Source organism: Pelophylax lessonae (assembly GCF_965119305.1).
Source record: "Pelophylax lessonae genome assembly, chromosome: 8".
In the NCBI taxonomy this organism is placed as follows: domain Eukaryota; kingdom Metazoa; phylum Chordata; class Amphibia; order Anura; family Ranidae; genus Pelophylax; species Pelophylax lessonae.
In genome coordinates, this window is record NC_138775.1 from 31,488,424 (window position 1) to 31,504,015 (window position 15,592).

Sequence of the window (15,592 nt, forward strand, 5' to 3'; positions counted from 1 at the left end):
GAACTCTTTCTCCACAGAGAGCATGCTACGGACAGCGTCCAGCCCCGACAGCCTGCGCTCACGAACCCCTATGATCACCCCAGACCTGGAAAGCGGTACAAAGCTCTGGCACCTAGTCAAGAATCACGATCACCTAGACCAACGTGAGGGAGACAGAGGGAGCAAGATGGTGTCTGAAATTTATCTCACCCGCTTATTGGCAACAAAGGTAAGAGAGAATATATATTAAAAAAAAATGTTCTGACCCTTATCAGTTTTCTTGCCCAAAGTAATTATTTACAATTATCTTGTAGTGCAGTATAAAGGAAAAACCTTTGTAGTTTGGGTAACATGAATTTAGTGCAGCGATAATGTTATATAAATGTTATATAAAGTGGAAAAATTACCTTAAAAGGAGCAATAAGACAGAAGGGTAAAAAGCTTCCCCAATTATTTTTTTTTTATTGCCTTGGAAGGAATGTCTATCAACATATTTACAGGTAGCTAGACCAGAATGGCTACATTGAAATGCTTTCACAATAGACATAATTACATCACAATATAGAAGAGAGTTCTGATAATAAATACTACGTACCGAGTTCCTGATTTCATAAATCTGCACAACATTAACCCACTGTGAAATCAGGGCATCACTAAAGTACAGGGAACCCCATTAGGAATTGGGGGCCAAGGAACTCTGCTTTAAGCTAAAGGGTGGTGGGCTTCTTTAAATCTAGACCCCTAGATACTGAGATGCAGTGGACTTCCTTAGGAACTAGGTCCATCACTGTGGTGCAGTAGACCACTTTGGGAACTAGAGCCATCACTGTGGTGCAGTAGACCTCCTAAGGAACCAGAGCCATGACCGAGGTGCAGTCATTGCAGTGAACTTCTTTAGGAACTAGGACCATCACTGAGGTACGGTGGACTTCTTTGGGAACTAGGGCCATCACTGTGGTGCAGTGGACTTCTTTAGGAACTAAGACCATCATTGAGGTTCAGTGGAATTCTTTAGGAACTAGGGCCATCACTGAGGTGCAGTGGAATTCTTTAGGAACTAGGGCCATCACTGAGGTGCAGTGGACTTCTTTAGGAACTAAGACCATCATTGAGGTTCAGTGGAATTCTTTAGGAACTAGGGCCATCACTAAGGTGCAGCAAACTTCTTTGGGAACTAAGGCCATCACTAAGTTGCAGTGAACTTCTGTAGGAACTAGGACCATCACTCCAAGGTGCAAAGATGTCCTCCGGGGCCATCACCAAGGTACATGGAACTCTGCTAGGAGCTAAAGCAGTTACTGAGTCACAAGGATGTTTGCTACAATCTAATGCCATCACCGAGGCACAAGGAACTTCACAAGGGTCTAGACCTATCACTAAGGTATAAGGAACTCTGCTTGGAATTAGGGCCATCATTTCAAAGAACTCTGATAAGAACCAGTCCATGAATGAGGTATACATTCTCCACAGAGATCTAGGCCTATCACCGAGGCATGAGAACCTATACAATGAATTAGGACCATTGCTGAGGCTTAGACCTCATGAATCAATGTAAATATTTCTTAGTGATAGCCTCAATTCCTAGTGATCTGATAAGCTCCAGTAAAAAAAAAAAAAACGGCTGTCATGAAAGCAGACTGATTACATTTTTGCATCCCTCTTGTTGACAAAGCAGAAGCGGGCCCCTGCGTCCTCCGGCTAACGCACAGCCTATTTCCCACGGTGCCCCGGTGATGGCAGTGATTGGCGTTATAATTTAGCCGCTTCCCTGGATCAGCAGAAAGGAAGTCAGAAGAGAGGGAGTTGCAGGCTTTACAGCAGCAAATCGATGGGTTATGACACAAATTAACCGCTATTGTTTCGTAATGGCCGTATATGAATAAAAAGGAATCCATAAGAGGTTGTTTCAATAAACCCCCAGCCGTTGTTAAGACATTATGAAAACCCACATTAATTGCAGGTACTGTAAATATCGTCGTGTTATTTATATCCGCTCGTCTCCATACGTTTCGGGCCTCGGTTAGCAGGATATATATTTATTTAACAGGGAGCGGTATTTACGGCTTGCTTATGGATATTAATGGCTATAGGAAAGATTAATTCTTCCTTTAATGAGCTTTTCTGCGGACTCTGAACCTTCAGCAAATCTTCCTCGCTACATAACGTCTCCACGAGTGTAATAACTTGTAAGTCTACGGGGAATCTGCTCGCGCAACAACAAAATTAATTGCGAACGCGGGAGGAAATATTTAGGCGTATTCTGAAGGATTCCCGTTGTATTTGTAGTGCTCCCATAGGAAATACATGCTTTTATTCCCTTGCTGTGGATTCTGATGCATTTTATCTCTGCGAGGGAAGGATAATATAAAAAGCCTTATTGCTGCCATTTCGACTTATAGATGGATGTAAAGGCATCCTGGGGATGGTACTGTTTACTCTTGCAAGCACGCATTTGTAACACTTTTCTGAAATATGTTCGGAGTGCACCTCAAAGCTTGCTGCCTCGTCGGAGGGTAGGGAGTGTAGTCATGACTTTTGTTTGATTTTTTTATATGTGGGTTTTAATGAATTTTGGATGGGTGGTGCTAAGCTTTGCCATCTGGAACACTAAGCTTTGCTCATCAGAACTTACATGGTAAAGAAGTTACATCGTGGCAGTGTTAAAGTGATACTAAAGTGCCAGGTTTTTTTTGTTAAAAATAACAAACATGTTATACATACCTGCTCTGTGCAGTGTTTTTGCATAGAGCGGCCCAGATCATCCTCCTCTTCTCGGGTTTCTCTTCGGCTCTCCTGGCCCCTCCCTCCTTTTGAGTGACCCCACAGCAAGAAGCTTGCTATGGGGGCACCCAAGTCGAGCCACAGCTCCGTGTTTCCATTCAGACTTGGAGCCGGGGTAGGGCCCCACCCCCTCTCTCTCTCCTTTGATTGGCCTACTGACTTTGACAGCAGCAGGAGCCAATGGCACCGCTGCTATCTCAGCCAATCAGGAGAGAGAGTCCTGGATGGCCGAGTGCACAACGCTGGATGAAGATTGGGCTCAGATAAGTATTGGGCGGGAGGGGGGGGGGAAGAGTGCGCTGAGGCGGGCTGCTGCACACAGTCTTTTTTTTTTTTTATCTTGATGCATTAGGATAAAAAAAAACTTCTGCCTTTCCAACACTTTAAGTATCACAGTCAAGTTTTGAATCGCTGAGCTTGCCACACCGAACTCCAATCTCTCAACCGAACTTACCAATGCAGTCATAAAAAATAGACAAGCTCCATGGAAAGGTGTAGAACCAAAGAAGACAGATTTATTGTGCAGTGCTACTACCTCCCAAATACTCGATACTCACTGGCTTGACTACCAGTGATCAGGCGCAGGTTTCTGATGCCTTAGATACACTGGGTCCATGAGAGAAGCCGGCAACACAGAACTTGACAGTAAAATGTAGGCTTTTCTAAACAGTAGGGTGGAATACAGCCAACAAAGTCTAAACCACGTTGACGACGTTGGCTGTATTCCATCCTACTGTTTAATAAGGCCTGCAGTTTACTGTCAAGTACCAGGTTACCGGATTCTCTCATAGATCCAGTAGAACCAAATTGGCTGCCATATCCCTGTGTCCTGGTAGATCCTATAGAGAAATTTCATTCACCCACATCCCCTCAACCCTATCCACCCTTACTTTTCTCGCTGGGTAGACAACAAAACACATACAGGCCCAGTGATGCAGTAGTGTCCTGTTGTGTACTGTATCGTGCGCCATCATCTTCATCCATGACATCAGAAGGCCAGTGTCTCTTCTGGGTTTTTGCAGTTGGCCTCCTGATGACATGCATGCTTCATTGCGCATCATCAGGGCAGAAGCTGCAGGTATCATAAAAAACAACACCCCTTCCCTTCCCTCCCTATTATGTTCTTTGGGAATAACTGCAGCCTCCTATTTGGTTGCTCTAGGTGTATCCTGTGATCTCATTGCTGTGGATCCTCATGGTTCTTATTTCCCATCTCCAGGGCACTCTCCAGAAGTTCGTAGATGATTTATTTGAGACCATATTTAGCACGGCACACCGCGGCAGCGCACTACCTCTCGCCATCAAATATATGTTCGACTTTCTGGATGAGCAGGCGGATAAGCACCAAATCACAGATTACGATGTGCGACACACATGGAAAAGCAATTGGTAAGTGGCCGTCCTTCACTTTGGTTTTATGATGCTGCTTGGAGACTGGTGACTGCCCCAAGGCGGTGATCTCTATAGGGTTCATAAGCTCAAATAAAACCTATGTAATAGGTTACAGCCAGGTGCTATAGAAATCCCTGAACTGAAGTTTAATCTTGTAGCACCTGCAGTCCTAGCTGCTTTGGGGTTACCATATTTGTGGGATCCTCCTTTCCAGCTCAGTGTCTCTTCAGGCAGAGTCCCGCTTTATCCTCTTTCACCTTTACTTGGTAATACAGCTGGGACTCTCCCCTCCCTGCTTTCCGGATGCGCTGACTGCATTTTGCCAGTAATCCCTCTGTTTCCAGCCAGCGGGACATCCCTACATATGACATTTGTAATATGGCAGATAAATTGCTTTTCTGTGGTTCAGTGGCTGGTAGCAATTAGCAGCAGTGGCTAGGGAAATGCATATATACTTATCTTAAACCATCAGTAGATACGAACTGCGACTTTACTTTTCCTGGGAAATTACCAATGACATCCAGGAGTCGCTGAATGAACATATGAAAGATATTAGCCAGGTTGCAAGAGGACATCTTGATCTCATCAGTGAAGTGATACAATAGGTGTTACTGTATAAATCATGCGTTGTGATTTTAAGAAAAAAAAAAAAATTAAGTTTTGAACTTAAACAGACATGGCCTTGGGCTGCCTAGACATGGGGAGATGTCTCATGTAAATAATGAAGGGAATCTTCTATAGCAAAGAATAAAGTCCCGATTGCAGAGAAATGTTCTAATAAGTTGGCAATCTCCCAGCTCAGTAATGAGTCTCACCATCCAAAATGCTCATCATCACCCTTAGGCCAGTTTCAGACGGGCTTCATCTTTTTCAAGAGCAGTGTGAACATCAAGCGTTGATTAAGCATTTGCAGAGCTTTCATCAAACTTTGAAGCTTTTAACCACTTCAATACAGGGCACTTCCCCCTTCCTGCCCAGGCCAATTTTTAGACACTGGGCACTGATGGGCGGCACTAATGAGGAGGTCCTGGTTCCGGGCATGGCCCTCTGTACTTCCGATAGAGGAAGGTTGCAGATCCAAGCAGAGCTAATGCAACCTAAAAACTCAGATTAGAGTAAAATTGTGTTGACTTTTGACTTGTCCTATTTCTTGGACTTCATTAGCTTGGAGCTCTTTAAAGTGGAACATTAGTCAGAAAGTTAAGTCCTGATCGATCACTTCAGGCTGGCCCCCTTTGTAGTTATAGCTATGTAAAACATTAAAAATAAATTTCTATACTGTGTAAAATCCAGCAATCTCTCCCTGCTCTGCACATGCTCAGTTGCTCTCTACTCTCGGCACTGTGCCTAAAATCAGAGCCACTAGAGGACGATCAGCTGACCGCTTTAAGATTTACTGAAGGGGGAGGAAAGCAACAGGAATGAGGCAGACTGAAAAGGAACATAAATTAGGAAGGGAGAAAAGAAAAGTAGGAGAGGTGACAGGACAAACTCTGCTGCCAGGGAGACAGAAAGAGTTAAACTTACAGAAAAGTATCTTACCTTATCTCCCTGATATGTTCTCCCTTCTCCTAATGGACAACCTGTGAACCTCAGCATTGTAAAAGCCTTCCTCTTTGTCTGAGCCAAGACATACAATCAAGGCATGAAATTTCCATTTTTTATTTCAACAAAGCAACATATAGTTTTTGAGACCAAGGAGAGGGCGAGAGTTTCCAATAAGGAAGTGACTGCTCTGGGCTTCAACAAAATGGTGGCCTCCAGCAATCAGAAATGGGACAATGCTGGAAGCAATTTAAAGCATACACTTATTTTGTTAACATAATTTTTAATGAATGTACGTTCCTTTGTTCAAGATCATTATTTGTTATCAAACTGTTCTATGTAAAGTTCCGCTTTTAAATATGATTTTCTCTTTCAGTTTACCCCTGAGGTTCTGGGTGAACGTCATCAAGAACCCTCAGTTTGTGTTCGACATCCACAAGAACAGCATCACGGATGCCTGCCTCTCGGTGGTTGCCCAGACCTTCATGGACTCTTGTTCTACGTCAGAGCACAAGTTGGGCAAAGATTCCCCTAGTAACAAGCTGCTGTACGCCAAGGACATACCCAACTACAAGAGCTGGGTGGAGAGGTAAGTGGGTTTTTAGGGATGTTACATCATAATAATATATGCAGCACAGTGGCTAAATGGTTAGCACTTCTGCTTAGCAGCACTAGGGTCATTGATTCAAATCACAACTATGGCACTACCTGCCTGGAGTTTGCATGTTTTCCCTGTGTCTGTGTGGGTTTCCTCCCACACTCCAAAGACAGGCTGATAGGTTAATTATGATAGGTTAATTGACCCCTGTCTAAATTGACTCTAGTATGTGTATGTATGGATGTGAGTTAGGGATCTTAGATTGTAAACTCCTTGAGGGCAGGGATTAATGTGAATGAACAGTATATATGCAAAGCGCTGCATCAGTTGATGGCGTTATACAAGTACCTCCAATAAATAATAATATAGGCCAGGCATCTCAATCTTGACTAAATGTTATAATTGCTTCTTTCAGGTATTATGCTGACATCGCCAAAATGCCCGTAATAAGCGACCAGGATATGAGTGCATACCTGGCCGAGCAATCAAGGCTACACCTGAGCCAGTTCAACAGCATGAGTGCCCTACACGAAATATACAACTACATCACCAAGTACAGAGACGAGGTAAGCACCAACTGTGGGATCTATAAAAACAATTGTCCTTAGTGTCTTAGAGTTCCTGACCCTGCCTTCCTGCCATAGCCATGAAAGGTCTTCCAGTGCCTGGTTGAGTTATATATATTAAATAATAAAACAATACTAAACATTAAAGCAAAAAAAAAAATGTAAACATAAGGCTATAAATCAAAGTTCATAATAGTCTATGTGTAAACAATTCTATTTAAAAAATGATACCATAGGTGAATGTGCACCCGCAAACCCTCCAATAATTAAAAAGGTGCATACAAATAGCCACAGTTCATCTGTTAGCGGGATGTGCAACCACCTGCCAAAGAAGAGACTCCACCACCATTTAACACCATTGACAGAAGGCCTTTTACCAGATAGGAGGGACTTTCAAATTATAAATGGTCAAATATGCTCTAGTTGTATGATCATCCGATGGCTTCCTGGTAGACACCCAGGAGCACACCTCAACTTCCAAGTGACTCCGTTAGAAAGAAGGTGGTGAAGTACGTTAATTAAATTAAATTCAATCGCTGTACTCGTGTCACAAATACACCAAGTAACATTGCGGTCTCATCACTCGCTTAGGATAGCAATAGCAGACTCCGACCGCACTCGTTTGGGATGACGTAGCCACATATGGTGACTTGGTCTAGGCCATATATACACTGCTCAAAAAAACAATTAAAGAAGCACTTTGAAAACACATCAGATCTAAATGGGGAAAAATATCATGCTGGATATCTATAATAAGGACTGGGTAATGTGTTAGGAAAGAAAGGATGGCACATTGTTTGATGGAAATCAAAATTATCAGCAAAATTTAAAAGACACCCTGAAAATCAAAGTGAAAAAATGATGCAGCAGGCTAGTCCATTTTGCTGAATATTCATTGCAACAACTCAAAATGGTACTCAGTAGTTTCTATGGCCCCACATGCTTGTATGTATACCTGACAACGTCCGTGTATGCTCCTAATGAAACGACGGCTGGCGACCTGGGGTATTTTCCTCCCAGATCTGGACTAGGGCATCACTGAGCTCCTGAACAGATGGAGGTGCAACCTAGCGGCATCAGATGGACTGAAACAATGTCCCAGAGGTATTCTAATGGATTTAGGTCAGGCGAGCGTGGGAGGCCATTCAATGGTATCAATTCCTTCATCATCCAGGAACAGGCTGCATACTATCGCCACATGAGGCCTGGCATTGTCGTGCACCAGGAGAAACCCACTGCACCAGCGTAGGGTCTGACAATGGGTCCAAGTATTTCATCCCAATACCTAATGGCAGTCAGGGTGCCATTGTCTAGCCTGTAGAGGTCTGTGCGTCCTTCCATGGATATGCCTCCCCAGACCATCACTGACCCACCACCAAACAGGTCATGCTGAACAATGTTAGAGGCAGCATACTGTTCTCCGCGGCTGCTCCGGACCCTTTCACATCTGTCATGTGTGCTCAGGGTGAACCTGCTCTCATCTGTGAAAAGCACAGGGCGCCAGTGGCAGACCTGACGATTCTGGTGTTCAATGGCAAATGCCAATTGCACTCCACGGTCCCGGGCAGTGAGCACAGGGCCCGCTAGAGGACGTTGGGCCCTCAGGCCACCTTTATGAAGTTGGTTTCTGATTGTTTGCTCAAAGACATTCACACCAGTGGCCTGCTGGAGGTCATTTTGTAGGGCTCTGGCAGTGATCATCCTGTTCCTCCTTGCACAAAGGAGCAGATACCGGTCCTGCTGATGGGTTAGGGACTGCGGCCCAGTCCAGCTCTCCGAATCTCCTCCATGCTTTTGAGACTGTGCAGGGAGACACAGCAAACCTTCTGCCAATGGCACGTATTGATGTACCATCCTGGAGGAGTTGGACAGCCTGTGCAACCTCTATAGGGTCCAGGTATCCCCTCATGCTACCAGTAGTGACACTGACCCTAGCCAAATGCAAAACTAGTGAAAAACAGTCAGAAAAGATGAAAAGGGAAACAAAGATTGTCAGTGGCCTCCACCTGTAAAACCATTCCTGTTTTGGAGGTCGTCTCATTGTTGCCTATCTACCTGTTGTGGATTTCATTAGCATGAAAGCAGCTGAAACTGACTAACAACCCCCTCTGTTGCTTAACTGACCAGATCAATATCCCAGGAGATTAAATAACTTGATGCTATATTCAGATTAAAAAGTGTCCCTTTAATTATTTTGAGCTGTGTATATTATAGAAGATGCAACAGGAAGTACAAGACCTTCCTTCAGGGGCAGAGCTAGAAATGCTGGTGAGGAAGTCTCTGAGATCCCTGAGAGATTTAAAGTGATTCTCTCTTTTTTTTTTTTTTTAAATAACAAACATGTTCTATTTACCTCCTCCATGCAGTTGGTTCTGCACAGAGCAGCCTGGATCCTCCTCATCTCGGGTCCCTCTTTGGCTCTCCTGGCCCCTCCCTACTGTTAAGTGCCCCCACACTAAGCAGCTTCCTATGGGGGCACCTGAGCCAAGTCACAGCTCCCTGTGTCCATTCAGAAACAGAGCTGTGACCCTTCCCAGCCCCCCTCTCTCTCCTGATTGCCACCCGCTGCTGTCAATCAAAATCATTCAGCCAATTGCGTCGTACTGAGTGTCTCAGCCAATGAGGGGGGAGGGGGGGGGGTCCCACCAGGCAGCTTAGACACTCCTGCAACAGCACTGGATAGAGATGGGGCTCGGGTAAGCATGAGGGGGGCTGCTGCACACAGAAGGCTTTTTTATGTTAATGCATATAATACATTATAAAAAAAACCTTCTGCCTTTACAACTCCTTTAGGCTGCATTCATATGTCAGCGTATGGATCGCGGGCAGAATCGCCGCGATTCCGCCCGCGATCCGGAAATCATTGCAAATCGCGGGACGCCTGTGCGTTGCCCGTGATTTGCAATAGTACCCCAAACGCTGAACGAAGTTGCCGCGATTTCCGCCTGCCGAATCGCGGTAACATCGCGCAAAAAAAAAAATTGCGGGACGCATTACGCCCAAAAAAGTACAAGAGCTTCTTTGGAGCGTATTGCGCCCCGCGATTTTTTTTGCGCGATGTTACCGCGATTCAGCAGGTGAAAATTGCGGCAACATCGCTCAGCGTTTGGGGTGCTATTGCAAATCACGGGCAACGCACAGGCGTCCCACGATTTGCAATGATTTCCGGATTGGGGGCGGAATTGCGGCGATTCTGCCCGCGTTCCATAGGCTGACATGTGAATGCAGCCTTAGGAAGTTGGGCTGATTTAACCTTCCATTGTTAAAGTAAATGTTTGAATAAAACAACAATTCTTTGTTGGTATATATTGCAATATTTATGGCCAGTACATACTCTGCAAACCTAATGGGTATAGGCACATAGTATTTTCTAGTGGACATATGCTACTAATGAATTGGATGAGAGGCATAGACCCAAGTCTGGTCACTGACCTGCTTTATGCAAGAGTGTGTGCGTGTGTGTGTATATATATATATATATATATATATATATATATATATATATATATATATATATATATATGTGTGTATGTATGTGTATATACGGTATATATATATATGCATACATGATCAGGTCAATCTGCAGCCATCTAGCTTTCAAAAATTGTCAGAAAATGTACAAGAAGCAGGTATCTCTAAATGTCTTCCTCTGGAGTGCATGCATACTAGGAACTGGACTTTTGTGGGTCATATTAAAGGGGATTGGGTATGCTGGTACAGTACGCATTGCAGTGTATATCCAGTTCTAGTTCTTTTCAGTACAGTCAGTGTGAACTGACTTACAAGAGGATACAGATATAAACACAACACATTGTCCAATCCCGAGAAGTTCATCTCGCTTCGTTAGTTTACTAAAAAAAAAAAAAAAAATGTTATCAAGTTCCACCCGTCAGACTGTCCTCTTTATCTTGGTTGAACTTTCATATTTAGTGTCATCAACACAGGCATAATTCCTGCTATTAAGATGATGATAATTGTATTGGTAATTTATGAGTCAGTAATAGGTGTTGTGACAGCCACCAAATGTCAAAAGGGGCAGCAATTAGGAGTAAGCAAGGACATGATTATGCAGTTGGAGGGGGAGTGCTGATTACTGCTGTCAGATCATATAGTAGGAATATACAGGAGGAGGGCGAGTTTTCAGAAACTTGCAGAAACTTGCTCCGGTCAGATGCATTTCAAAAAGTGATTCTGCTGCCAGACCATTCATTTGAACAAAGATCTTCCCATATGATTATACAAATGTCTTTACATGTAGGTATACAACGTGTTGGTTGACTTTGTATCTTCTCACCATCACTTTCTCCCAGTTTCCATTTGGGAGACAGGGAATGTGGGCTATGCATCGTACTGCTTACTATTTACCATAAACTCAAGTGACATAGACCCATCTCTGGAATTAGAGTTGAACTAAAGGTACAAATACTTGCCAAAGGTTCCAACGGTCCAATGCCAACGATATCCCTCGTAAGCATCTTCTCCCGTGGTTTTTATGGGTTCTCGTCTTTGGCTGTTCTGATTAGCTAGCAGGGGATGATGTAACTCCTGCGTGCACGCAGCTCAGTGTGAATGCTGTAAGGGATTGCAGGCAGGCACCCCATGCGTGTCTCTCTTGGTGATCTTCACACCTTTAGAAACACTTTAAAGGCAGAAGGTTTCTTAAATTATTGCATACTATGCATTAAAGTAAAAAATCTTCTGTGTATATCCCCCCCATACTTGCCTAACCCAATGTCGATCCAGCACTGTGCATGAGAGCAGCATAGCTGTGCACTCTCTCTCTCTCTGATTGGCTCAGAAGTAGCAGCCATTGCCTCCTGCTGCTGTCAATCAGCCAGTGAGGAGGGAGTGGGACCGAGCCGCACTGGGAGTGTCAAGCAGAGTGTGGCTCGGGAGTGGCTTGCTATGGGGCACTCAGCAGGGGGGAGGAGCCAGGAGCGATGGTGGGGGCCCTGAGAAGAAGAGGATCGGGGCTGCTCTGTGCAAAACCAATACACAGAGCAGGTAGGTGTAATGTTTGTAAAGTTTTTTTTTTTTTTTTTTTTTTTTAAATCACTTTAAAGTGGAGTTCCACCCTAAAATGATACTTACCTCCATCTTCTCGCTCCGGGTCACCTGAAAAACAAATGGATAATCGCATTTTTTTTTTTTTTACTTACCTCGTAGAGAAGAAAAATATACTTACCTTACTTCCTTCTTCCTCCCCTCGGCGGCCACGGCCCGTCGTCACTTCCTGGCTTTGCAATGATTCCTGGGAGCTGAACGTCATCGCTCCCAGGAATCATTGCGCCTGCATCGGCCCCGGCGTCAGTTCCGGGGCGCGCGCGTCATTCCCTTCTAAACAGCTTCTGGGCATGCCCAGAAGCTGTGGAGGGATGACGCGCGCATCGGAAGTGACGGCGGGGCCGGTGCAGTGCATCGTGGGACCGAAGAAGATGGAAGAGGACGCAGAAGAGGATCACGCTGGCTTCAAGCTGCCCACACCTGAGATGGCAGCGCTGGACAATACTTTTTCAAGGTAAGTATTTGTCCTAAAAGGTAAGTGCAACCCGGGACAGATCAGAGGCTAGCCATTGTGGAATGTACTAGCCCTGACTGTCCCGGGGGTATTTTTATTAAAAAAAAGTATTCCCAGGGTGGAACTCCGCTTTAAGGCCACAGAACCCCTGCAGCCTACATTCTCCCCATCGAACCTTGTTGAATGTTAATCTATCGGTCTATACATGCACACCCTATTTTTCCTTTCTACTTGAAACATGTGGTACCCTCAGCTGATCTCTGTTGTGCACAGTTATTTTGTTAAATACCTGCACTCTCAAAAAAAAAAAAAAAAGTAATAAAAACAATTAATAGTAACTTTTATGTTAAAATCACATTTGTTTAAATGTTCCTGTTGCAGATCTTAACCGCGCTGGAAAAAGACGAACAAGCGAGGAGGCAGCGGCTACGAAGTAAATTGGAACAAGTTATCGACACAATGTCGCAGAGCAGTTGAAGTCCATTATGGCCGCTCTCCAGGGTCTTGGTAGTAACGGAGTGAAACGAGGGACCGCTAAAACTTGACCACACTCCCAACGCATGTGGCCTTGACAAACCGACAGACTGCAGAACTGTTCTGGAACTATCTTGAAACACATGAACAAAAAAAAAAATTAAAAAAATTAAAAAAAGCTTACATGTACATAAAATAATTTAGAGAACATTTCAAAGAATGACATAGAATCCTTTATAAACAGTTTTACGGACTTCTTAAAGTTCAGTACAAATTAAAATATAGATTTAAGACCACAACAGCTGCCTGTTCCAAGGGGATGACGGTGCTCATGGCGGAGGAAATGGATGAAGATGGAAGGACTGCACTTTGTACAACGACCTAGAAGGCATAAGAGACTTTCACCCACCTCCTCCCTCCCCTGCATAGACAGGCAGCCGATCCGCCCTCAAAAAAGAAAGAACAACCTCTCTCTCTCTTTGGCTTTTTGCCACCTAGTGTTAAACTGCTATATTTGCACAATTTATTGAAATTTCGGGGTTTTTACAGAAATAAAAATAAAAATAAATAAAAAAGCAATTGAGGAGAGAAAAATCTTTGAAGGGTTTAAGTGCGTTCTGGAAGACGGAAGAAAAGCTTCAAGCGTGTCCCATGGATTTCCCAGCGAGAAGGACAAAATTATTCCAGAACCTTTCATATTTTTCTAGACTATATTATGTGCCATGTTTCATTTCAATGTTGTTTTAGTGAATAAAAATGCAAAAAAATGAATTTATGGAAAAATTGAGCTTTTGCAAGTTGCTGGAATGAACAGGATCAAACCACCGTCCCGTTTTGAAAAGGAGGTGCAGGAGGGGGGGTCCTGTGCTCAGAGATGGAGAGAGTATATAACGCATTTCAAGTTTCTTACTAAACCCCTGTATGTTACTTTGGAATGAATTGTGAGTTTTATTTTACAATTATTGTTGGATATGTTTCAGATTTAAAGAAAAAGAGAAAAAAAAAAATCTATTAAGGCTAACGGAAGCACATTCAGAATCACGGCACCTGTTAAGCGACTGTACATAATACAGATTGGCTAGCAAAGCAAATCCCAGAATGCTTTGCTGCAGTAGACAACCACGTGGGCATTAAACTATAGAATCTGTGGACAAATGAATGGTACAGGGTACCAAAGTGTCACTTGGTTTATTAATCTCCTGTTAATTTATTGAGCACTGCGGATCTTGTACTGTTGCATAGGATGGGTCATAGTAAATATTTTGGAACGCCCCTGAAAATTTTTGTTGAATGTAACATTGACAGGACGAGGTTTAATGTCAGAGCTGCTTTTGAGTATTCCAACTATAACTTGCAAGGGCAGGTTATGTCCCTGACCTGTCCACAACATTTGTCTAATCAATGGGAGGAGTCGGCAAACCACTGCAGATCAATAAAGACTGTTTATTTCTGATTAATCACACATACGGGATTGTAAAATCTTGAAAGGATATGTTTAATTCATGAAGTCCTTATTTTGAGTCATTGTTATACCTTGCTTACCCAATTTACCATTGTCGACCTCCGCCTCTGAATATGCTTTTGCCCCCGCCTCTGAATATGCTTTTGCCCCCGCCTCTGAATATGCTTTTGCCCTGACTGTAACTCTGATCCAATGACTTTAGTACTTCGTGCCAGCCTTTTTCGTGGGGTCCTTAATCATGTAATTGGGAGCCAGTCCTACCAGCTGTCTGAGACAGCTTGGGCACAGTGCTGCAATTAAATGATGCCTGCCATTCACATACAGGTGGCATTCTTCCATACTGCCACATATATATCTGTATACAGTTGGTGGGAAGTGGGGAAAGCTACTGGCTGAGTCAGAAAGCATTGAAGTCAGAGAAAGCCAAACCCCTCTTAGAAGCAAATCAGCGATTCTTCCTGCCTAGGCAGGCATTTTTAGAGAGTAGATTGATGGTGCCAGAATCTTAAGGAAATGGTGAGTGATACTTTGTTACTCAAAATGTATATTGTGCTGATGATGTCCCTGTGGAGCATCAGAGTAATGAAAGTGATGAGTGGAGAGCTTCTATGCTCCAAAGAACTATCGCAGTAACTCGGGATGTAAAGACAATAATTAAATAATCAAAGCATCACACTGAAATATTAGAGGCCAAGTAAGGTTTTATTGCAAACATCGAATTGGTATACCCAACAATGTTCCAGTCCAAGCTTAGGTTTTATCCCAAACATCAATTGAGTATATATCTAACCTGAAATAAAAGATTAGCTTGGACTCTAATATTGTTGGGTACACCAGATTGATGTTTGGAATAAAAACTTAGCTTGATTTGGTATACCCAACAATATTCGCATCCAAGCTAATGTTTTATTCCAAACCTCAATTGGGTTTACCCAACAATATTAGAGTCTAAGCTAATCTTGTATTCCAGGTTGGGTATATCTAATTGATGTTTGGAATTAAACCCTATTTTAGAATATTCCAGTGTGTTGCTATGATTCTAGATTCAAATAAAGGCAGGCACTTTGTCCAACAATCCTAATTCAACTTATCTAACTGGGCAACCTGCAGCCCACTAAAAAAAAAAAAAAAAACGGGTTACACAAAAATGAAATAAAATGCCAGCTATAGGACCTATAGAGCAGATAATTCACTGCATAGAATTTCCCCACTTAAAAGTAGTCTGATATTTTTAAAACCATACATTTTACAGAATTCCTCCTCTACTACCTCAAAAG

General features: G+C 43.4%; 1 protein-coding gene across 3 annotated transcripts in view; it reads left to right on the forward strand.

Moving 5' to 3' along the window:
* PLXNA1 (plexin A1) overlaps window positions 1-13,624 on the forward strand; it is a 531,430-nt gene extending 517,806 nt beyond the window's left edge. For all 3 annotated transcript variants that reach the window (XM_082265085.1, XM_082265087.1, XM_082265086.1), the window contains 5 exons: window positions 18-208; window positions 3,980-4,149; window positions 6,074-6,286; window positions 6,711-6,861; window positions 12,761-13,624. In XM_082265085.1, coding sequence (XP_082121211.1) covers window positions 18-208; window positions 3,980-4,149; window positions 6,074-6,286; window positions 6,711-6,861; window positions 12,761-12,856 — 821 coding nt within the window. In that variant the 3' untranslated portion in view covers window positions 12,857-13,624. The remainder of the gene's footprint in view (window positions 1-17; window positions 209-3,979; window positions 4,150-6,073; window positions 6,287-6,710; window positions 6,862-12,760) is intronic.
* The last annotated feature ends 1,968 nt before the right edge of the window (window positions 13,625-15,592 follow it).